The sequence below is a fragment of the Saccopteryx bilineata genome, chromosome 8, assembly GCF_036850765.1.
Source record: "Saccopteryx bilineata isolate mSacBil1 chromosome 8, mSacBil1_pri_phased_curated, whole genome shotgun sequence".
NCBI lineage: Eukaryota > Metazoa > Chordata > Mammalia > Chiroptera > Emballonuridae > Saccopteryx > Saccopteryx bilineata.
This window is the reverse complement of record NC_089497.1, coordinates 69,111,049-69,135,544: the sequence shown is the minus strand read 5'-3', so window position 1 is coordinate 69,135,544 and position 24,496 is coordinate 69,111,049. Positions and strand designations below refer to the sequence as shown.

Genomic DNA, 24,496 nt, shown 5'->3' with positions numbered 1-24,496 from the left:
TAGTCTTTTTTTTTTATACTGATCTCAGCAGGGGGCTTAGTTGAAACTGTATCCGGGAATGCAGGTGGGTGTAACCTGAGACTCTAAAGGCCTGATCTGCCAGTTACTCTCTCAGGGCTGGAGTGTTTTCTCAGCTTCAGTAGGGGGATGTATTTCTCTGATCTCCAAGGAGACCTGAGTTTCTGCCCCTCCTCCCCACTTCTTGTTTGTAGCTGTGTCTTGTTGTGTTGATTGGAGCTGGAGAAATGTCTGGAGACTGGTCACCAGGAACCACTTTAGTCTTGTATTGTGGGGAAGGATCAACCCCTCCCCCAGCTGTGGCCACCTCCAACACTGGATGAGTCAGCTTCTCAGGTCATCCCATGCATTCCTCTGCCCCTCATTGTCTGTCTCTTTCTCTCTCCCCTTTCCTTTTGGAAGACAAGCCAGCCCTTTCAACACACCTTGTTCCCAGATCCCCAGGCAAGTGGCTGTGAGCGATATTTTCTGCTCTTTTCCTTGGTGTGAGAGCCCTTCTGGCCTCTCAGCCTCACCCCTCCTCTGTTCCTGTAAGCAGGGGAGACCCACCGCTCCTCAACGCTCCCTACCAGGCTCAGTATGGCTTCTTCTTTGCTCCTTGGTTTTTGAGAGCTGTTCTTGTAGTCCAGAGTTGGTTTTTCACACTGATTATTCTAAATTAATTTGTAATCTTGTTTAGTGGTGTGAGCTGGGAGTCTGTACATCTGCCTACCTGTATGCAATCTTGTAACCACTACTGCAGTGTAGATATAGAACATTTCCATCACCCCCAAAAGGTTACTTGTGCAGTTTTGTAGTCAATCCCAGTCCCAGCCGCAGTCCCTGGCAACTACCAACTACTGATCTGCTTTCTGATACTGTAGTTTTGCCTTTTCTAGAATGTCATTTAAAAAGAATCAGAGGGCCTGAACTGTGCTAGTGCAGTGAATAAAGCATTGACTTGAAACAGTGAGGTTGCTGGTTTGAAACCTCGGGTTTGCCTGGTCAAGGCACATAGGGGAGTGGATGCTTCTTGCTCTCCCCCCCCTTCTCTCTCTAAAAAATAAATAAATAAAAATTTTAAAAAGGTTTCCTTGTGTGAATTGACAGGTTAGTTGGTATTTTAAAAAAAAGGAATCATAGACTTTGTAGTTGTATTTTTTTTTACTTCTTTCACTTAAAATAATGCTTCTGAGATATTCAAGTTGTTACTTTTATCAGTAGATTTTTCTATATGTTGGCTGTGCAGTTTTCCATTTTATGGATATACAGTTTGTTTTTTGTTTTGTTTTAAACTTTTTTTGTGTGTGTGTGTTTTTTAAATTATTTTTATTTATTTATTCATTTTAGAGGGGAGAGAGAGAGAGAGAAAGAGAGAGAAGGGGGGAGGAGCAGGAAGCTTCAACTCCCATATGTGCCTTGACTGGGCAAGCCTAGGGTTTTGAACCGGCGACCTCAGTGTTCCAGGTCGACGCTTTTATCCACTGCGCCACCACAGGTCAGGCACAGTTTGTTGATCCTTCACCAATAGATGGTTAGTTTAAGGCTATTACGAATAAAGCTATTATGAACATTTACATATAGGCCTTTGTGTGGATATATATTGTTATTTTTCATGAACAAATACCCAAGAATGGAATTCTTGGGTCGTTTGTTAAGTATATTATTTTAATTCATAAGAAACTGACAGTTTTCTGAATCAGTTCTTCCATTTTATATTCCTACTAGTAGTATATGAGAGTGTGTGTTCTTTCATCTTCTCACCAACACTTGGTATACTTGATCTTATGTGTCTTTTGAATAACATTTCTACATTTTAATAAAGTCTATTTTATCAGTTTTGTTTTATGAATCATGTTTTTGGAGTCATGACAAAGAAATCTTTGCCTAACCTACGGTTGCAAATATTTTCTAAAAGTTTTATTTATTTTTTATTTTTATTTTTTACTCTTTTTTTTTTTTTTCATTTTTCCGAAGCTGGAAATGGGGAGGCAGTCAGACAGACTCCTGCATGCACCCGACCGGGATCCACCTGGCATGCCTACCAGGGGGCGATGTTCTGCCCATCCGGGGTGTCGCTCTGTCACAACCAGAGCCATTCTAGCGCCTGAGGCAGAGGCTACAGAGCCATCCCCAGCGCCCGGGCCATCTTTGCTCCAGTGGAGCCTCGGCTGCGGAAGGGGAAGAGAGAGACAGAGAGGAAGGAGAGGGGGAGGGGTGGAGAAGCAGATGGGCGCTTCTCCTGTGTGCCCTGGCTGGGAATCGAACCTGGGACTCCTGCACGCCAGACTGATGCTCTACCGCTGAGCCAACCATCCAGGGCCTCTAAAAGTTTTATGATTTTATGTTTTACATTTAGATCTGTGATCCATTTTGAAGAAATTTTTGCATGTGGTGCAAGGATTAGATGCAATTTTTTTTTCTTTTCTTCTTTCTTTTACATTGGAATATCCAACTCTTAACAGCCCCATTTGATGAAAACACTATTCTTTCTCTACTGAATTGTCTTTGTACTTTGTCAAAGATCTGTTATCTATATATGTATAGGGTCTATTTCTCTATTCTACTCTATGTCAATGGACTGTTTTTCTCTCTTGATTTAATTACCACACTGTCTTAAAAATCCTATCTCCGGCCCTGGCCAGTTGGCAGCGGTAGAGCATCAGCCTCGTGTGTGGAAGTCCCGAGTTTGACTTCCGATCAGGGCACACAGGAAAAGCACCCATCTGCTTCTCCACCTTTCCCCCTCTTCTTCCTCTCTATTTCTCTCTTCCCCTCCTGCAGCTGAGGCTCCATTGGAGCAGAGGTGCCCGGGCACCTGAGGACAGCTCCATGGCCTCCACCTCAGGCGCTAGAATGGCTCTGACTGCAACGGAGCAATGCCCCCGATGGACAGAGCATCGTCCCCTGGTGGGCATGCCGGGTAGATCTTGGTTGGGCGCATGCAGGAGTCTGTCTGACTATCTCCCCACTTCTAACTTCAGAAAAATACAACCCCCCTCCCCCCAAAAATCATATCTCCCATGTTTATTTTTTTTTCTCAAAATCATTTAGTCTTGTAGGCTGCTTGCTTTTTTCAATATGAATATTTATAATAATCTTGTTAATTTCTACAAAAGCCTCTGTGATAGGATGTTGATTAGGATTATTTCAATATTTAATCAATTTGAGAATTGACATCTTAGCAATATTGAGTTTTCTGACCCATATTTTGTAGTTTTTGGAGTGATGAGGACTCAATGTAATGTTTTCTTTACTATTGTACAAAAAATTTTGATGGGTTAAAATTGCCTTTCTCTGACCTTGCTTTGTATACTGCTGTCAGGATAACTGATGTCAACCTGATTTTTCTTAACTTTCCTAGGGACTTAGTCTTTTCTGTAGAGGACCAGAATACTTTTATTCCATATATTTAAAAACTAATAACTTTACTCTAATATATCACTTAAAATGGACTGTTCTGGTTCAGTTTTATGATACAGGATTGGGCAAAAGTAGGTTTAAAGCTGTGTGTATGTGAAACACAGAGTTTATTCTTTATTTTTTTATTTGTTTCATATTTTATTATACTCTTTTTTTAGATGAAAAGATAAATTGAATTTTATTAAAATAAAAACCTTCTGCTTTTTAAAGGACATTATTAAGAATATGAAAAGCCAAGACACAGACTGGGAGAAAATAATCACAGTACATATATCTTGTAAAGGACTTGTATCCAGAATAAATAAAAACTCTTTCCAACTCAATAATAGGGAAAACAAACCAATTAAAAATGGACAAATGATTTGAACAGACACTGCACCAAAGATATAGGAATGACCAATAAGAGCATGAAAAATGCTTGATAGCATTAGTCATGGGAAAATGCAAATTAAAACCACAACAAGATACCACTTAAAGAACTTGTAACACCATGTGGGGTTGTTAGAACTCCCATACATTATAAATGTAATGGAAAATGATACAACTTTGGAACACAGTTTGGCATTTTTTCATACAGTTAATTATCAATTACACCTCTAGGTATTCCTCTATCATACTTCTAAAGAGTTTATTCTTGTATTACTTATTATTAACCTACATTTTCCACCCCTATATATACTATGGGCCCTTTTAATATGTGAATTTGAGTCTTTTTATTTCAAGGAAGTTTTTCTCTCTTTTCTTTTTAAATAAGTGAGAGGCGGGGAGACAGATTCCCGCATGTGCCCCAACCAGGATCCATCTGGTGAGCTTGCTCACTACCAGCTGATGCTGTGCCTGTCTGGGACACTGCTTTGTTGCTCAGCTACCAAGCTATTTTACTGCATGAAGTGAGGCTAGGGAGCCATCCTCAGCGCCCAGGGCCAACCTTGCTTGAACCATTCAAGCCATGGTTGCAGGAGGGGAAGAGAGAGAGAGAGAGAGAGAGAGAGAGAGATATGAGAGAGAGAGAGAGAGAGAGAGATGGAGAAGGGGGGAGAAGCGGATGGTTGCTTCTCCTATGTGCCCTGACCAGGAATTGAACCCCAGACTTCCACACACTGGGCCAATGCTCTACCGCTGAGTCAACCAGCCAGGTCCCAGGAAAGTTTTCTTGAATTATAAATTAAATCCTATTTTTGCTTCATTATTTTGCTCATCTTCAGAAGCTCTAGTTATTTGTATATTGTACCTCTATCTTTTGTATTTATCAGCTTTGCTCTGCTCTCTTTTATTTCCTTCATTTAAATTTCATTTTCTTGTTTCTTTTCATTTATAATCTCTACTTCCCTTACTATGCTTTTGGACATATCTATTCTCTGTTGGGTAGCCTGTAATTGTCTTCATTTCTGAGATAAATTTGTTCTTTTATTTCAGTTTTGAGTTCAATTAGCTTTTTTTTTTTTTCTTAAGTGGCAAAGAGACTCACACGCACCCCGACTGAGATCCACCCAGCAAGCCCCCTACCAGGGATGCTCTGCTCATCTGGGGCTGTTGCCTCGTTGCTTGGCAACCAAGCTATTTAGTGCCTGAGGCAAGGCCATGGAACCATCCTCAGCACCTGGGGCCAACTTGCTCCAACCAAGGCATGGCTGTGGGAGTGGAAGAGAGAGATAGCAAGAGAGAAGGGAGGGGGGGCCGAGAAGCAGATGGTCGCTTCTCCTGTGTTTCCCGACCAGAAATCAAACCTGGGACTTCCACATGCTGAGCCAACACTCTACCATTGAGCCAACCAGCCAGGGCCTCAATTAGCTTCTATTTCATATCTTCCTGCTCCTTCCTTGTTCATTTCTTTTTGGAACTCTTAAATTTCTGGTTTGTGATGTTCTTTCAGATGTATAATTGTATGTTTAAACATGTTGAATTTATGTCAGGATATTATAGTTTACAGTCTGTTTTGTGACTTCATTTTATTTTGTTTTATTCTAAGGTGCTTTCATTTGTTGTTTTATTCTTATTTATTGTGTTAGATTTTTTGAACTAGCAATAATAGGTGATCTTGGCCTGACCAGGCGGTGGCGCAGTGGATGGAGCATCAGACTGGGATGCGGAAGACCCAGGTTCGAGACCCCGAGGTCACCAGCTTGAGGGTGGGCTCATCTGGTTTGAACAAAAATTCACCAGCTTGGGCCCAAGGTCGCTGGCTCAAGCAAGGGGTTACTCGGTCTGCTAAAGACCTATGGTCAAGGCACATATGAGAAAGCAATCAATGAACAATTAAGGTGTCTCAATGCGCAACGAAAAACTAATGATTGATGCTTCTCATCTCTCTGTTCCTGTCTGTCTGTCCCTGTCTATCCCTCACTGTGTCACTCTGACTCTCTCTGTCTCTGTAAAAAAAAAAAAAAAAAAATAGGTGATCTTGTTGGAGGGTGGGAGAAAATTACCTACTGGTTTTTCTAGTTTGCGTACCTCTCTTCATTTGCTACAATTAAGTGCAATTTCTTAAATAAATAGTGGCTTTTTAGGGCGGTGATCTATCATCTTCTCAATATTTGACATTATTTTGTTTTAGTAGGTCCTTTATTTTGAACCACTTCCTTTTTCACCATAAGCCTCGAAGGAAGTATCTCCTCCTTCCAAGGTACCTCCCTCTAGTCCAAAAGCGGTATCTTACCAAGAACTCTGATCCACACTAGCCAGTTCCCTTCCCTTGATCTTCCTCTTAGCCTGTGGTTTGACACCTCCCACCCCCACCCACCAGTCTCACACCTGATCTTAGTATCCCCTCCCCCAGGATTCTATTTGATATTTAGGTGTTCTGCTACCACTGAAACCTTGTCACACCCTCCTTTCTTCTACCCAATTCTATCCTGACTTCTTCGTGTTAGGGGATTTGGAGCCAGCTCTCTTAATTTGGGGTATTTATTTTTCTAAGTTAATTTTATGTAAGTTAAAGTTTGTGGTATTTGCTGTGCTTCTAGTTTTCCCATTAACCTCGGTTGTAGGTGATTGTTTTTGCTTTTTTTAGATTATCAAACAAGGAAGGTATATGAAGATAGTAGGACAAGGTCCACAAATTTCAGCCTGTGTATCAAGTGTGGCTCCATTTGGCCTTTGGTCTGTGTGAGCTAAGAATATTCTTTACATTTTTAAGGGTTATAAAAACAGAAGAATGTGTCATAGAGATTGCATGTAGCTCACAAAGCTTACAGTATTTTTTCTCTGGCCTTTACAGAGGATGTTTGTTTACTTCTTGATTAGAATTTAGCCAACTCTCATTATCTTATACAAACCCTATAATAATTTTTAAGGGACTATAGAAAGAAGTTTTGTTTTCAGAAAGAAGTTTTTATGACCAAATTCATAGATGAGTTTGGACTTGAGTTTTAGGTCTACTTTTGTGATTCACAAATTCCATTATAACATCTATGTGTATCAGTCCTCTAACAAGCACTGTATAATTAGAAGCATCTTTGTGAAATGATAATGTTTGAGCAATGATGTGCCATTTTGGTGGGAGCTGTTAACTACAATCAAAATATGTCATTATAGATATCATAATATTCATCACTTAATTATATTTATAGAAGTAAACTTTCACTATCTCTTTCCAAGCAGTGAATACATTCTGCCAAGAGGAAAATGAATAAGGAAAATATTTTTACTTGTGGTTACTGCTGTAGTTTTATAATATATATATTAATTCTCCTAGTTTTGTCATATATATATATATTAATTCTCCATAGTTTTGTGTTTTAGTTGAACCGCACTTGTATTAGCAGATAGTAACTTGTATTTGTAGCTGCAGAGACTCGCTTTGTCAGCTGAGGTGGGGAAGATGTGTGCGTGAGTGTGTGCATGTCTGTTATGCTCATGAACCTGAAGACAGAGCTGATGGCTTCTAGTCCATCTTTCTGTTTATAGGTAGGGTCATATTTAACACATTTAAATATCATAATATTTTCTGTTTGAGCTTTCCAGACTGAGAGTTCCTAAGTCTCCTTGATAACTTGATAATTTTAGCATTCCTCAACTAAGTGCCAGCAAATGTCTAGTTGATAAAGAAGACTTTAAAAATAGTTTTTTTTTTTCTGTAATTAACTAGATGGATCAGCAGTAATTTGTTTAAAGCGTTTACAATATGTCAGATAGGAGAAAGGAAGGAAGGGCATACTAATAAGAGACCAGCATGAGCAAAGGTATGTTGGAGAAGTTGGGGAAGTTCAGGGCCCATTTGAAGAACAGCGAGTGTTCTGGTTTGAATGTAACTATGATGTAATCTTGGAAGTTCATGGCTGTGAAATTCTTTTTTTTTTTTTTTTTTTTTTAATCTATTGGCACAATATAGAGTCTATTTTCTTGTTTTAGGAAAATGAGCAGTAAATTTTTGTTATGTGAATTTAAACATTTCAAGAGCCAGATGTGCCAAGTGAAAACCATAGGAAAGATATTCAAGCCTTTCATCATTCTTATTATTCAATAAATAATTTTACTTAAACTTTTTGATATGAATACAACTTCACTTCCTTCATATACGCATCCTTTAGGTACTAGGTATTTTCAGAATCGGATGCTCTCATTTACTTTGGTGCATGTTCTCAAAATACATTTGGCTCTACTTGAGCAGACATAAAATAAATGCTACACTTGGCAGTGTTTTGAAGATAGGATACCTCTTTCTTGTATGTAAGATTGAATATTTTAACATTGTGACAGTTAATCATAATAATTGTTTTATAAATGTTCTAAGTCTCAGAATACCCTGCAATATTAAATACTGTAGCTTTCTCACTAAAAGCACCTTATTATTAAAGGTATATAAAGAAAAACTTGACAAGGAATGATTATCTTATTTGAGGATTTACCTATTTAGAAGAATTTAATATCCTGTTGCCTTCTAAAATTTGCAAATAATAATTAATTTAAAATTTTTTTCTCTTTTAGACATTTGAAGATTTTAAAAATGACAAGCAAGCTGTAGAATATCAACAGCGTATTGTGGATATTTTGTTGAAAGTAAGTATTTAAAGAATACATGTCTTTGTATTGATGGTTTTAAGAAAATTGAATTGTTCTATAGTAAGTTCTAAAGTAATCTTGTTTAATGAAGCAATATGTTGCAATCATATAAAAATTCTATTATGATGTCTTTGCTTTCAAAAGTTGAATGAAATACTAATTATTCAAAAAAATTTAGACATTTCCCGATATGCCAAGGTTGTGGGTTCAGTCCCTGGTCAAGGCACATACAAGAATCAACCAATGAATGCATAAATAAGTAGAAAAACAATTCAATGTTTCTCTCTCTCTCTAAAATCAATAGGTAAATAAAAATTTTTTTAAATTTAGACATGAAAATTACAACTAAACTACAAAACTACCTTTCTGAAATCTGGCAGAATGGAAGTCCTACAACTAGAGAATTAAAGATGAAGCCACATCAAGAATGGTAGGGGGACAGTGATGCAGAATGGGCTGGTCCCCCACCCACGTGTGGAAGGTAAAAATTGGGAGGAATGTCTCAGCTGCAGAGGTCCTCCTTAAAGAGCAAAGGGTCTCAGCCCCGCATCAGGCTCCCAGCCCACGGTTCCAATGCCAGGAAGAGAAGTTCCCATAATTTCTGGCTATAAAATCGAGTGAGGATTGAGGCCTGAGGAGGATGGAAGGCTGCTAGAGCTCAGGCAGCTTTTCTTGAAGGACCCACACATGGACTTACTCAGACTCACTCCCTCTGAGTTCCAGCATTGGGAGAGCAGCTTGAAAGGTACCAGAGATACATGGGGAAGAACTAAATGGTCTGGCACCAGGTCAAGAGCTGGGGTGCAGCTTTCTCTCAGATGAATGTGCTGGTAGAAGTGACTGTTCCTTTGATGAACCTTCCTCCAATAGAGCCAGCAGGCTGGCACCATTATCTAAGACTCCATCAACCGTGCTCACTGTTTGCCCCAGCCTGGTGATTTCTTGAGACCCCATCCCACCCAACTTTTCGGCCACCCAAGCTATTTCCAGTGGCTTTCCATACAAATGGCCTGTCTTGGTTCATGCTTCAGATTTTCCTAAAATCTCTCAAACAAGCAGCATCTGGCCTCAGTGTGTCCTGTACCTCTCACCAAGTGGCCATAGGCCTGGTACTGCCAGCAATTAGTCTTGGTTCACAGTTTAGCCTCACCTGGTCACCTCTAGCCCAGCACAAATAGTAGCTACCTACAGATCACTTTGTAGGTCATGCCGGTTGGCCCCAGGCAAAACGCTGGCACTAGCTGACTTTGGTCTGCACCTCCTGAAGGCCCAGTGCACTTAGTGGAAAGCTTCAAAGCACATCAAAGCACCACCACACAACCATCCTCACAAACAGTACACTCAAGGGGTGGACGCAGCAGGAACCAGAACCCTGCTGAAGTAAGTCTTGTCCTGTGGGTTGGACCCCTGCACAGCTGATCTTCCATAGAGGTCAGTGGTTAGTGGTTTCAGCCAGTCCTTGTAGCTGATTGGCCTGGGCATAAACCTCTCCAACAGCAATCAAGGCTTAAATACAAGAGGAGGATATCTATATAGCCCACATGGGGTGGGGGGGACACACCTCGAGGGCCCAGCTTGAGTGATCAGGGAGGTTGTGCCACTAGACCCTATAAAACACCACTACATGAGGTTACTCTACCAAGCCTGGGAAGTGTAACAGCTCTACCTAATACTTAGAAACAAATACAGGAGGCTGCCAAAATGAGGAGACAAAGAAACATGTCCCAAGTGAAAGAAAAGAACTCCAGAAAAAGAACCAAATAAAGTGGAGACCAGCAATCTGTTAGGTGCAACAATGGTTATAAGGATGCTTGGTGAAATTAGTGAGAACCTCAGCAGGATAAAAAAGGAGCAGTCAGAAATGAAGGATACACTGACTGAAAAGAATAATTTATAGGGAATCAGCAGTAGAGTAGATGAAACCAAGAATCAAATTAACAATTTGGAATATAAGGAAGCAAAAAACACCCAATCAGAACCACAAAAAGGAAAAAGAACCCCCCAAAATGAGGGTAGTGTAAGGAGCCTCTGAATTAGTTTCAAGCTTACTAACATTTGCATCAGAGGAGTGATGAAAAGAGAAGAAATAGAGCAAGAAATTGAAAGCCTTTTTTTTTTTAAAAAAAGGCCAAACTTCTCTAACCTGGTGAAGGAAATACACATATAAGTCCAGGAAGCACAGAGAGTCCCAAACAAGATGAATGCAAAGAGGCCCACACCAAGGCACATCCTAATTAAAGTGACAAAGGTTAAAGACAAAGGGAGGATCTTAAAGCATCAAGAGAAAAGTAATTAGATACCTACAAGGGAGCTCCCATAAAACTATCAGCTGATTTCTCAACAAAAACTTTGCAGGCCAGAAGCGATTGACAAGAAGTATTGAAAGTGATGAAAAACAAGAATCTAAACTAAGATTGCTCTACCCAGCAAAGCTATCATTTAGAATTGAAGACTTATAAAGAGCTTTCTAAGCAAGAAGAAGCTAAAGGACTTATCACCACCAAACCAGTGTTACATGAAATGTTAAAGGGTCTTCTTTTTTTTTTTTTAAGGGTCTCCTTTAAGAAGAAGAAAAAAAAAAAGAAAAAAAAATAACCATAAAATGGCAATAAATACATATCTATCAACCATAGATTAAAAAAACAAATGAACAGGCAGAAACAGACAGATACAGAGAATATTTTGATGGATACCAGATAGGAGGGGTGTTGGGAAAATGGGTGAAAAAGATGAAGAGATTAAGAAGTATAAACTGGTAGTTACAGAATAGTCATGGGGATGTATAGTACAGCATAGGGAATATAGTCAGTAATATTCTAATAACTATGTATGTTGTCAGATGGGTGCAAGATTTACCAGGATGATCACTTAGTAAATAGTAATGTCTAATCACTGCGGTGGATACCTAAAACTAAGATAATAATGTATGTCAGCTGTAATTGAAAAATAAAAAATAATTTAAAAATATGTGACAGAAACTAACCCACATGCTTTTCAGAATCACTTAATGAGAAACTATTTGATATTAAAGCTTTTTTAAGTTTGAAAAATAATTTAACGTATCCTGACTTTAGACTGTATACTAGGATACAAGGGACTACTCTCGAGAAGTGCATATTGTGATAATTACTATGGTAATATGATTGCATGCAGTAATAGAGGCTGACTACAGAGTGCTTTGAGAAGATAAATAATTGAAGAATCTTCTTTTGTTTCATACCAACATCACTGTGTTGTTAAGGTAGTGCCATAGTTTTACCATGGTGCTGAGATCTTAGGTAATACTTAAGAAGGATTTGAGGCAGACAAAGATGATCATCCCAGTCTAAATCTAACTAAATTCACTCCAAAGCTATTTTGAGATTCATGCTGTTGCTAATGAATGAATGCAGAGACGGATTATTTTCCTTTCACCAGGCCAGTTTCATCTTGTACTTGAAAGCCTAGAATTTTTGTCTTGTTTATTTGGCTATAAAATGGAGATTTATTCCTCATAATGACTTTTAGATTATTTTGGATAAGAGACCAATATGAAAACGTTATTTTGTTGTGTATAACATTAATGCATTACATTTATAATAGTTCTTTATACTTTCCAAAGCACATTTGTACACATTATGTCATTCGAGCTATTTATTGACCTTGTAAGATAGCCAATAATGAATATGAGATTAGACTTCCTAAGTTTCAAAGTAATGCCAGTTTGATCCAGGTTGCTATTGTGGAGAATTTTTTTTGAGAGTACGTTTATTAAAGGTGGGTACAGTGAAACAAGGAAGGGCCTAGGACAGAACAAGCAACAGAGGAGAGACTAGGTGGGGCAGCTTTGGCTCTCTGGAAACATTATAGGAAAGAATTCAGCTAAGGCAGGGCTGCTGTCAGCTCACTGGGAAGTCAAAGAAAAGAGGATCGTGGAGACAGGTTTAGGGATTGACTGGGGACAAGCTGCCACTGCCCATTGTTCCCCTGGTTGCAAGTCTCGAGGGGATCCCTTAAAGTTTAGGAGATGCATGTCCATGGGGGAAAAAGAGGAGAAGGGAAAGGCTCAGGCATTCTCCTGGGAGGGAGGAAGCATGCCAGTATGGAGGATTTTTACCTAGATTTCCAAAATACTATTTCCTAAAATAGTCTTTGTACCTAATCTTGTCATCCTCTGATTTGTGTTCTTGCCTTTCCTCTACCTAATATTCTTCTGTGCCTCCTTATTGAATCAATTGTAATTACGAGCTGCTATAGAGAAAATTTAAATAACAATAGTTTAATTTTTATGGGAATTTGTTTTTTTATATAAGAATTATGGAGGTAGGCAACCTGATCTAGTAGAGTAACTTTACAAAGTTATCAGGAATACACATTGATTCTTTCTTACTGCTGTTATTTTTAGTACATGGTTTCTGCTTTTATTCCATAATGACTTCTGAGGTTTCAGCCATCACCTCTGTATTCTAGCTAGTCTGAATGCAGAAAGAAATGAAGATGGTATTTCCTCTCTTTATTTTATTTTTATTTTTTTTAATTTTTTATTCATTTTTAGAGAGGAGAGAGAGAGGGAGAGAGAGAGACAGAGAAGAAGAGAGAGGTGAGAGAGAGAGAGAGAGAGAGAGAGAAGGGGGAGGAGCTGGAAGCATCAACTCCCATATGTGCCTTGACCAGGCAAGCCCAGGGTTTCGAACCGGTGACCTCAGCATTTCCAGGTTGACACTTTATCCACTGCACCACCACAGGTCAGGCCAATTTCCTCTCTTTAAGAAAATTTCTTAGAAGTTATGGACTATAATTATGTTTATATCATGTTGATCAGAACTTAGATATATGACACCTTTGCTGCTGAGAAAGACTGAAAATATACTCTGTATTGTGGGTAAACATGAGTTTAGCTAAAAATAAGTTGTTCTAAGTTGTGTCTAAGTTAGGAAGGAGGAAGATGTTGAAGCATAGGTACTAGCTTCTGCCATACCCATCTAAATTGTTTATATTACTTCCAAGATCCTCCTGTATTTTTTGGTCTCTGACTACTATTCTATAACTGCTCCTCTCACTACAGCCATCCCCCACTGTATTACATACTTTTCAATAATATTAAATTATTGGAATTCATTGAAATTTTTGTGTCATCTTTATGGCTTATGTTCTTTGTATGAATTTTCTTTCATCCTATCTTGCCTTTTCCTTCCTTTTCTCTGCCTGGAAAATTTCTAACAATTTTCCAGTGTGTAACTCTTATATCATCTATAAGAAACTCTTAGAATCCTTTCCCACAAAAACTACAAGCATTTCCCTTAAGATTGGGAAGAAGACAGGGATGCTCACTTTCACCACTCTTATTCAACATAGTACTGGAAGTCCTCACAGCATTCAGACACGAATAAGAAATAGAAGGTTCCAAATTGGAAAGGAAGAAGTAAAACTTTCATTATTTGCAGATGACATGATACTATATAGAGAGAACTCTAAAGAGTCCACCAAAAACTATTAGAACTGATCAGTGAATTCAGTAAAATAGCAGGATACAAATAATTATCCAGAAATCAGTTGCATTTTTATAGACCAATAATGAACTATGAGGAAGGGAAACTAAGAAAACAATCACATTCACAATTGCTTCAAAAAGAACAAAATACCTAGGAATAGATTTAACCAAAGATCTAAAATACCTGTATTTGGAAAATTAAGACACTGAAAAAAGAAATTGAAGAAAATACAAATAAGTGGAAGCATATGTGTTCATGGACAGGAAGGATTAACATCATTAAAATGTCCATAGTACCCAAAGCAATTCTATCAACATACCAATGGCATATTTTACACAACTAGAACACATTTTCCCATAATTTATATGAAATCACAAAAGACTCTGAATAGCCACAGCAATCTTAAGAAAAAAGAAGAAAGTTAGAGGAATCACACTACTTGATATCCAACTATACTACAACGCCATAGTAATAAAAACAGGATGGTACTGGCATTAAAACAGACATATAGGTTAGTGGAACAGAATAGAGAGCCCAGAAATCAACCCACGCCTTTATGGTCAATTAATATTTGACAAAGGATCTCTCTCTTCCCCTCCTGCAGCCAAGGCTCCATTGGAGCAGAGATGGCCCGGGCGCTGGGGATGGCTCTGTGGCCTCTGCCTCAGGCGCTAGAGTGGCTCTGGTCGCAATATGGCGACGCCCAGGATGGGCAGAGCATCGCCCCCTGGTGGGCAGAGCGTCGCCCCTGGTGGGCGTGCCGGGTGGATCCCGGTCGGGCGCATGCGGGAGTCTGTCTGACTGTCTCTCCCCGTTTCCAGCTTCAGAAAAATGAAAAAATGAAAAAAAAAAAATTTGACAAAGGAGGCAAGAGAATACAATGGAGTAAAGACAGTCTCTTTAATAAATGGTGCTGGGAAAGTTGGACAGGTACATGTGAAAAACTGAAACTATACCACCAACTTACACCATACACAAGAATAGATTCAAATGGATAAAGACTTTAATGTAAGTCACAAAACCATAAAAATCCTAGAAGAAAATATAGAAATAAAATCTTGGACATTTTTTGTAGCAATATTTTTTCTAATATATCCTCTTTGACAAGGGGAGCAAGAGGAAAAAAAAGTGAGCCTCTTCTAAAGAAGTTTTTGCACAGCAAAAGAAACCATCAACAAAATGAAAAAGACAACCCAGTGAATGGAAGAACATATTTGCTAATATATCTGATAAAGGATTAATATCTAAAATTTATAAAGAAGTGATAAAACTCAGCACACACACACAGAAACATACACATACAAAAGCAAGTCAATGAGGAAAGGGGCAAAGGACCTGAATAGACAATTCTCCAAAGAAGATATACATATGTCCAATAGAAATATGAAAAGATGCTTAAGGTCATTAATCATCAGAGAAATGCAAATTAAAACCACAATGAAATATCACCTTACACCTGTCAGATTGACTAACATCAATAAAAAAACAACTGTAGGTTACAGTATCCTCATGCACTTTTGTTGGGAATTTAGATTTGTACAACCACGGTGGAAAGCAGTATGGAGTTACCTCAAAAAATTTCATTTTAGCCCTGGCCGGTTGGCTCAGTGGTAAAGTGTTGGCCTGGTGTGCAGGAGTCCCGGGTTCGATTCCCAGCCAGGGCACACAGGAGAAGCACCCATCTGCTTCTCCACCCCTCCCCCTCTCCTTCCTCTCTGTCTCTCTCTTCCCCTCCCGCAGCCAAGGCTCCATTGGAGCAAAGTTGCCCCGGGCACTGAGGATGGCTCCATGGGCTCTGCCTCAGGTGCTAGAATGGCCCTGGTTGCAATAGAGCAATGCCCCAGATGGTCAGAGCATCGCCCCCTGGTGGGCGTGCCGGGTGGATCCCGGTCAGGCGCATGTGGGAGTCTGTCTGACTGCTTCCCCGTTTCCAACTTCAGAAAAATAAAAATTAAAAAAATTTTCATTCTATTCTATTCTATTCTATTCTATTCTATTCTATTCTATTCTATTCTATTCTATTCTATTCTATTCTATTCTATTCTATTCTATTCCTATTCTATTCTATTCTATTCTATTCCTATTGTAAAGTGAGAGTAGGGGAGATAGACAAACTTCCACATGCACCCTGACTGGGATCCACCTGGGCAACCCCATCTGGAGCCAATGCTTGAATCAACTGAGCTATCCTCAGGGCCTATGGCACTTGAATTACTCGAGCCACTGACTGTGAGAGGGGAAGAGAGAAAGAAGGGGGAGAGAGGGGAAGAGAAGCAGATGGTTGCTTCTCCTGTGTGCACTGACCAGGATTGAACCTGGAATGTCTGCATGCTGGGCCAATGCTCTATCCACTGAGCCAACTGGCCTGACTCTCAAAAATTTTTAAATGAAACTGCCTTATGACCCAAAAATTTCACTTCTGAGAATTTATCCAAGTAAACTCAAACCACTAATTTGAAAAAATAGAGTATATGTACCCCGATGTTCATTGCAGTGTTTGTTGTTTTTTTACGGGGACAGAGAGAGAGAGAGGGATAGACAGGGACAGACAGACAGACAGGAACGGAGAGAGATGAGAAGCATCAATCATCAGTTTTTCCTTGTGACACCTTAGTTGTTCATTGATTGCTTTCTCATATATGCCTTGACCATGGGCCTTCAGCAGACCGAGTAACCCCTTGCTCGAGCCAGCCACCTTGTATCTGAGCTGGTGAGCTTTTTGCTCAAGCCAGATGAGCCCGCGCTCAAGCTGGTGACCTCAGGGTCTTGAACCTGGGTCCTCAGCATCCCAGTCTGACGCTCTATCCACTGCGCCACTGCCTGGTCAGGCCATTGCAGTGTTTTTAATAGCCAAGATTTGAAGTCCCCCAAGTGCCCATCAGTAGATGAGTGGGTGAAAAAGTTGTGGTACATTTACACAATGGAATACTACTCAGCCATGAAAGAGGAAATCTTACCTTTTGTATCAGCATGGATGGATATGTAGAACATTATGAGGAGTAAAATAGAGAAAGACAAGTACCATATGATTTCACTCATGCATGGAATCTAATGAAAAAATGTACTAACAACCAAAAACAGATGGATTCATAGAGAGCAGGCCGACAGCTGTTGGGGTGAGGGTATAGATAAGGGGAAGTGAAGGGATTGAGCAAAGATGGACAAAAAAAAAGAGAAACTTATAGACACAGACAACAGTGTGGTGATTGCTGGGGAGCCAGCGTGGCAGGAGGTGGAGGAGAATATGGCGGGGCAAATGGTGATGGACAGAGACTTGACTTGGAAGAATGAACACATAATACAGTGTGCAAAAGATGTGTTGTAGAATTGTGCATCTGAATCCTGTATAATTTTGTTAGCCAGTGTCACCCCAATAAATTCAATGTAAAAAATATTATCCTTTCCCACACTTCCAGTTTGATTAGTTACCCCTTCTCTGTATTCATACAACATTTTATGCTATACTTGGAAACCTGTTTGGTAATTGTATACATGTATATTTTCCTACCTGGACTTAAGCTTCTTAGAGACTGAGAATTTTATTTTGTAATTTTAAAAAATTTAATTATAGTTGACATGCAATATTATATTAGTTTCAGGTGTATAACATCGTGCCTCAATATTTTTTACATTATGAAGTAATCACCATGATAAATCTAATTATCATTTGTTACAAACTTATTACAGTGTACAGTATTATTAGTAGACTGTATTCCCTGTGCTGTATATTACATCCTCATGATTTAGAAGTTGGTACCTCTTAATCCCCTTCACCTATTTTGCCTGTTTCCTCCATACCTCCATTCCATCATTCTGCCATTCTGCCATTCCTCCAATCCCCTTCCTGCTGACAACCACCAGTTCTCTATCTATGGATCTGTTTCTGATTGTTTTATTTGTTCTGTTCATTATATTCCATGTGTAAGTAAAATCAGGTAGTATTTATTGTTCTCTGATTTATTTCACGTAGCATAATATCCTCTAGGTCTATTTATGTTGTTGCAAATAGCAAGATTTCATTCTTTTTTATGGTTAAGTAGTATTCCGGTGTGTATATAAACATTACATCTTTATCTGTTTATTTGTAGATAGGCCCTTAGGGTTGCTTCCATATCTTGGCTATTGTAAATCATGCTGCAGTGAACATGTGGTGCACATATCTTTTCAAATTGGTGTTTTTGGTTTTTTTGGCTAAATACCCAGAAATGGAATGGCTAAATTTTATGGTAGTTTCAGTTTTAATTTTTAAGGACCTTCCATACTGTTTCCCATAGTGGCTGCACCAATTTACATTCCCACCAACAGTGTACTAGTGTTCCCTTTTCTCTATATTCTCGCTTCTTATTACTTCTTATCTTTTTGATAATAGCTACTTAATTAGGTGTGAAGTGGTATCTCATTGTGGTTTTGATAATTTTTTCATGTGCCTGTTATATGAATTATCTGTATGTCTTCTTTGGAAAAATGTCTGATCAGGTCCTCTGCCCTGATTTTTTAATCTGATTGTTTGACTTTTTGATTTAGAATTGTATGAATTGTTTATATATTTTGGATTTCAACCCCTTATCAAATACATCATTTGCAAATATCTTCTCTTATTCAGTAGGTTGCCTTTTCATTTTGTTGATGATTCCTTGCCTTTGAGTAATTTGAAGTAGTCTCATTTGTTTATTTTTGCTTTTGTTGCTCTTGCCTGAAATGACATATCCAAAGAAATATTGCTAAGATTGGTGTCAAGGAGTTTACTGCCTATGTTTTCTTTAAAGAGTTTTATGATTTCAAGTCTTTCATTTATCTACTTTGAGTTTATTTTTATATATGGTTAAGAAAGTTGGTCTAGTTTCATTCTTCTGCATGTAGCTGTTCAATTTTCCCAACACCATTTACTGAAGGGACTGCCTTTTCTCCGTTATATATTCTCATCTCCTTTGTTGTTTTTTAATGGTCACTTTAACATGCCCAGAACACGTTTGGCGCAATGCCTGCAACTTTGTAGATGTTCAAGAAATGTTTAGTTGAATTGGAATTTAAATTACATTAAATTGGAAGAATGGTCCAAATGAAGAGAATAAAGTTCCATAAATTACTTAAACTGTTACTATTGACGAATTGCTATTCTTGTATATCGCTTTGATAGGTTTTACCTTGAGTCAATGAGGAATGAACTTTTGAGATTATTTTCTTATTTCCAGTAATAGATTTATACTAATCTTTTAAAGTGTACTTCTGAAGGAGACAGTAAAAGTGGGAGTGTAGACAGTGATCAGAGAACAGGCGAATGAACATCACACGTAAGGCATTTATTATGTATGCTGACTGGCTGCAGATGGCGGGGGGGGGGGGGGCTGTTAATTTGTGAGTTTGTACAAGATTGCCCAGAAAATTTTGTAAGCCTAGGTCTGAAATAGTTAAGAGAGATGAAATGGAGAGGAAGCAGTATTTGTAGAATGACCCATGTTTACCATTTCAGGTAGACATTCTCTGAGGTGGCAAGGGAATTGGTTGTGAGTTAGAACTGGTTTCTCAAAGGGTATTTCAGGATCAGACTTTATTTTTCCTTTTTATTAAGTTTATTGGGGGTGACATTGGTTAATACAATTATATAGATTTCAAGTGTACATTTCTGTGATACATGATCTGCATTTTATATTGTGTACCTTTCACCTAAAGTCAGATCATCTTCTGTCACCAAATATTTGACCCTCTTTACCCTTTACTACTCCCCACCCCCTACTCTGTGGTAACCACCATACTGTTGTCTATGACTTTTTGTTTGTTCATTTGTTGCTTTCAGTTTTATATCTCATCTATGAGTGAAATCACTTAAGGAGTTGACATTTTAGAATAAAAGGAAGGGATAAAAGCAGAGGAGCACTAGCTGGGCCTCCACAGTTGAATCCTCAGAAGGGACCTGCACACTGAAAAGCATGATGACTGGGTACTCTAAAGCTATAGAAAGCTCTTTGAATATTATAAATCTACAACAAACACAGATTACAACTTGAAATATACTCTGTAATGATTAATTATGTAGTTGAGCAAGCTGTGATTGCTGGACAAAAGCAGGATGAGTAAAAGAAAAAAATAAAGTAAAGTAAGAAAAGTAGGCCAAAAGCTAGACCTCCCCTAGGGCATGTTTATAGTAGGAAAAGTCTTTTATTTTTGAATGGAGAATAGAAGGAGGAAATTTATGATATTTTGATTGAGAAGAGAGGGTATTATTCTTTAATTAATTGTAAGGTTGCCTCCATAAATGCAGCTAATCCAAGACAGTATGTGATCTTCTTTCTGGAACTGCTGCATTCTGTCTTTGTTACTGGCTCCATTATTCTACCTGCCTCTGGCTCAACATCGGTCATATTTAAATTTCTCCTTTAGCCACACCTTTCCACACGTATCCATACTCAACCTGTCTCCTCTCTCTCTCTGCTGTGTCTTTTGCAGCTCTTCCTCCTTCCCTTTTCATTATCACTGCCCTAGTTCAGAACCCCTTTGTCTTTCCACTGGACTTCTGCAGTCACATAGTCTACCTTCTATTTCTTCTGTTATTTTATCATATACACTACTGATGGTATAATTTTCTTAAGTGAGCACAGTACTGATCATGAGCAACTCTCCTGGTCAAACACCTTTTGTAGCTCCCCAGTTTTCTATGGAATGAATTCTAGATATTTTACAATGACATTTGAAGACTAACCTTTTCTTTCTATCTATTTCTTGCTCGTCCTGCATGGTGCTACGGTCTAATGGAGCCTATACTGTCTCCAAACACTCTCCTGTGTTACTGTGTTCCTGCTTGGATTCTGGGTGGATCTCTGGTTGGATTGAACTCTCTCCTGACATTTTCCCATCCCAAGTTTCACGTGGGCTTTACAGTTTAGTTTAAAAGCTACTTTTCTCATTTCTTTTTAATTCCCTTTCTAATCACTTGAACTAAAATTCCCCACTGTGCTTCGGTAGTCATTTGTTCTGTTATAATAGTGCTGATAACATCATACTTTTTATTCATGATGTGTTTACCTATCTCACCTTGCTTTCTCATTTATAATTCCCTTGAAGGTATCTACCATAACATCTTTTTAAATTAATTTTAATGCAGTGACATTAATAAATCAGGGTATATATGTTCCGAGAAAACATCTCCAGATTATTTTGACATTTGATTATGCTGCATACCCCTCACCCAAAGTCAAATTGTCTTCCGTCACCTTCTATAGGGTTTTCTTTGTGCCCCTCCCTTCCCCCTACCCCCTCTCTCTTCTTCCTCACCCCTTCCCCACCCGCCCATCCCACCCCCTGTTACCATCACATTCTTGTCCATGTCTCTGAGTCTCATTTTTATGTCCCATCTATGTATGGGTTCATATATCTTAGTTTTTTCTGATTTACTTATTTCACTCTGTTTAATGTTATCAAGGTCCATTCATGTTATTGTAAATGATCCGATGTCATCATTTCTTATGGCTGAGTAGTATTCCATAGTATATATGTACCAAAGCTTTTTAATCCATTGTCCTCTGATGCACTTTTGGGCTGTTTCCAGATCTTTGCTATTGTGAACAATGCTAACATAACATGGGGGTGCATTGCTCCTTTTGGAACAGTTCTATGGTGTTCTTAAGGTATATTCCTAAAAGTGGGATAGCTGGGTCAAAAGACAGTTCGATTTTCAATTTTTTGAGGAATCTCCATACTGTTTTCCACAGAGGCTGCACTAGTCTGCATTCCCACCAGCAGTGCAGGAGGGTTCCCTTTTCTCCACATCCTCGCCAGCACTTCTTCTGTGTTGTTTTGTTGATGAGCGCCATTCTGACTGGTGTGAGGTGATATCTTATTGTGGTTTTAATTTGCATTTTTTTAATGATTAGTGATGTTCAGCATTTTTTCATATGCCTATGGGCCATCTGTATGTCCTCTTTGGAGAAGTGTCTATTCATTTCTTTTGCCCATTTTTTGATTGGATTTTTTGTCTTTCTGGTGTTGAGATTTACAAGTTCTTTATAAATTTTGGTTATTAACCCCTTATCAGACGTACTGTCAAATATGTTCTCCCATTGTGTAGTTTGTCTTTTTATTCTGTTCTTATTGTCTTTGGCTGTGCAGACGCTTTTTAGTTTGATATAGTCCCACTTGTTTATCCTGTCTTTTATTTCACTTGCCCGTGGAGATAAATCAGCAAATATATCGCTGCGAGAGATGTCAGAGAGCTTACTGCTGATGTTTTCTTCTAAGATACTTATGGTTTCATGCCGTACATTTAAGTTTTTTATCTATTTTGAGTTTGTTTTTGTGAATAGTGTAAGTTGGTGGTCTAGTTTCATTTTTTTGCAGGTAGCTGTCCAATTTTCCCAACACCATTTATTAAAGAGGCTGTCTTTACTCCATTGTATGCCCTTACCTCCTTTGTCAAATATCAGTTCTCCATAGAGCTGCGGGTTTATTTCTGGGTTCTCAGTTCTGTTCCATTGATCTATATGCCTGTTCTTATGCCAGTACCAGGCTGTTTTGAGTACAGTGGCCTTATAGTATAACTTGATATCAGGAAGTGTGATACCTCCCACTTTATTCTTCCTTTTTCAGATTGCTGAGGCTATTCATGTTCTCTTTTGGTTCCATATAAGTTTTTGGAATATGTAATCTATATCTATCTATATCTTTAAAGTATGTCATTGGTATTTTAATTGGTATTGCATTGAATTTATAGATTGCTTTGAGTAATATAGACATTTTAATGATGTTTATTCTTTCTAACCATGAGCACGGTATATGCTTCTACTTCTTTGTATCTTCCTTCATTTCTTTTCTCAATGTTTTATACTTTTCCAAGTACAAGTATTTAGTCTCCTTGGTAAAATTTACTCCTAGGTACTTTAATTTTTGGGATGTAATAGTGAAGGGGATTGTTTCCTTAATTTCTATTTCTGACTGTTCATTGTTGGTGTATAAAAATGCCTCTGATTTCTGAGTATTAATTTTATATCCTGCCACCTTGCTGAATTCATTTATCAGGTCCAGTAGTTTTTTTGACTGAGACTTTAGGATTTTCTATATACAATATTATATCATCTGCAAATAATGATAGCCGTACTTCTTTTCAACTTTCATGCCTTTTATTTCTCCTTCTTGTTTGATTGCTGTGGCTAGGACTTCCAGGACTATGTTTAATAAGAGTGGTGAAAAGGGGCACCCATGCCTTGTTCCTGATCTTAAGGGGAGTGCTTTCAATTTATGCCCATTGAGTATAATATTGGCTGTGGGTTTGTCATAGATGGCTTTTATCATGTTGAGGTATGTTCCCTGTATTCCCACTTTGTTGAGAGTTTTGATCATGAATGGGTGCTGGATTTTATCAAATGCTTTTTCTGCATCTATTGAAATTTTCATGTGGTTTTTCTCCTTCCTTTTGTTTATGTGATGAATCACATTGATTGATTTGTGAATATTATACCAGCCTTTCCTCCCCAGAATAAATCCCACTTGATCATGGTGTATGTTTTTTTCCATATATGGTTGGATCCGGTTTGCTAATATTTTGTTGAGGATTTTAGCATCTATATTCATCAGAGATATTGGCCTATAATTTTCTTTCTTTGTGTTGTCTTTGCCTGGTTTTGGAATCAGAATTATGCTCGCCTCATAAAAGGAGCTTGGAAGTCTTCCTTCCTCTTGAATTTTTTGAAATAGCTTGAGAAGGATAGGAGTTAGTTCTTCTACGAATATTTGGTAGAATTCACTTGTGAAGCCATCTGGCCCAGGACTCTTCTTTGTTGGGAGATTTTTGATAACTGTTTTGGTCTCATTTGTTGTAATTGGTCTGTTTAGGTTTTCTGATTCTTCCAGATTGATTTTTGGAAGATTGTATGTTTTAAGGAATTTGTCCATTTCATCTAGGTTGTCTAGTTTTTTGGCATACAGTTCTTCATAGTATTTTCTTACAATATTTTGTATTTCTGTTGTGTTAGTTGTTATTTCTCCCCTCTCATTTCTAATTTTATTTATTTGAGTCCTCTCTCTCTTTTTCTTGGTGAGTCTAGTTAAAGGTTCATCGATCTTGTTTACCTTTTCAAAGAACCAGCTCCTGGTTTTATTGATTGTCTGTATTGTTTCTTTAGTCTCTGTGTCATTTATTTCTGCTCTGATCTTTATTATTTCCTTCCTTCTACTACATGTGGGCTTTACTTGCTGTTCTCTTTCTAGTTCTTTTAGATGCAGGGTTAAGTTGTTTATTTGAGCTTTTCTAGCTTCTTAAAGTGTGCCTGTAGTGCTATGGGCTTCCCTCTCAGTACTGCTTTCGCTGTGTCCCATAAATTTTGAGTTGTTGTATGCTCATTATCATTCGTTTTTAGGAATTTTTTTATTTCTTCTTTGATCTCATTCTTAATTCATTCGTTATTTAAAACCTGCTATTTAGTTTCCATGTGTTTGAGAATTTTTGAGCTTTTGTGTTGTGGTTGATTTCTAGTTTCATGCCATTTTGATCAGAGAAAGTGCTTGATATGATTTCAGTCTTCTTAAATTTGTTGAGACCACTTTTGTGCCCTAACATGTGGTCTATCCTAGAGAATGTGCCATGAGCACTTGAAAAGAATTCTGCTGCATTACGG

At 38.3% G+C, this 24,496-nt stretch overlaps 1 protein-coding gene across 1 annotated transcript in view; it reads left to right on the top strand.

Moving 5' to 3' along the window:
• The window catches only part of VPS8 (VPS8 subunit of CORVET complex), a 405,986-nt gene that overhangs the window by 184,799 nt on the left and 196,691 nt on the right, over positions 1-24,496 (top strand). Inside the window, exon 28 of the mRNA XM_066240876.1 lies at positions 8,347-8,418. Within this exon, the coding sequence (XP_066096973.1) occupies positions 8,347-8,418 (72 nt within the window). The remainder of the gene's footprint in view (positions 1-8,346; positions 8,419-24,496) is intronic.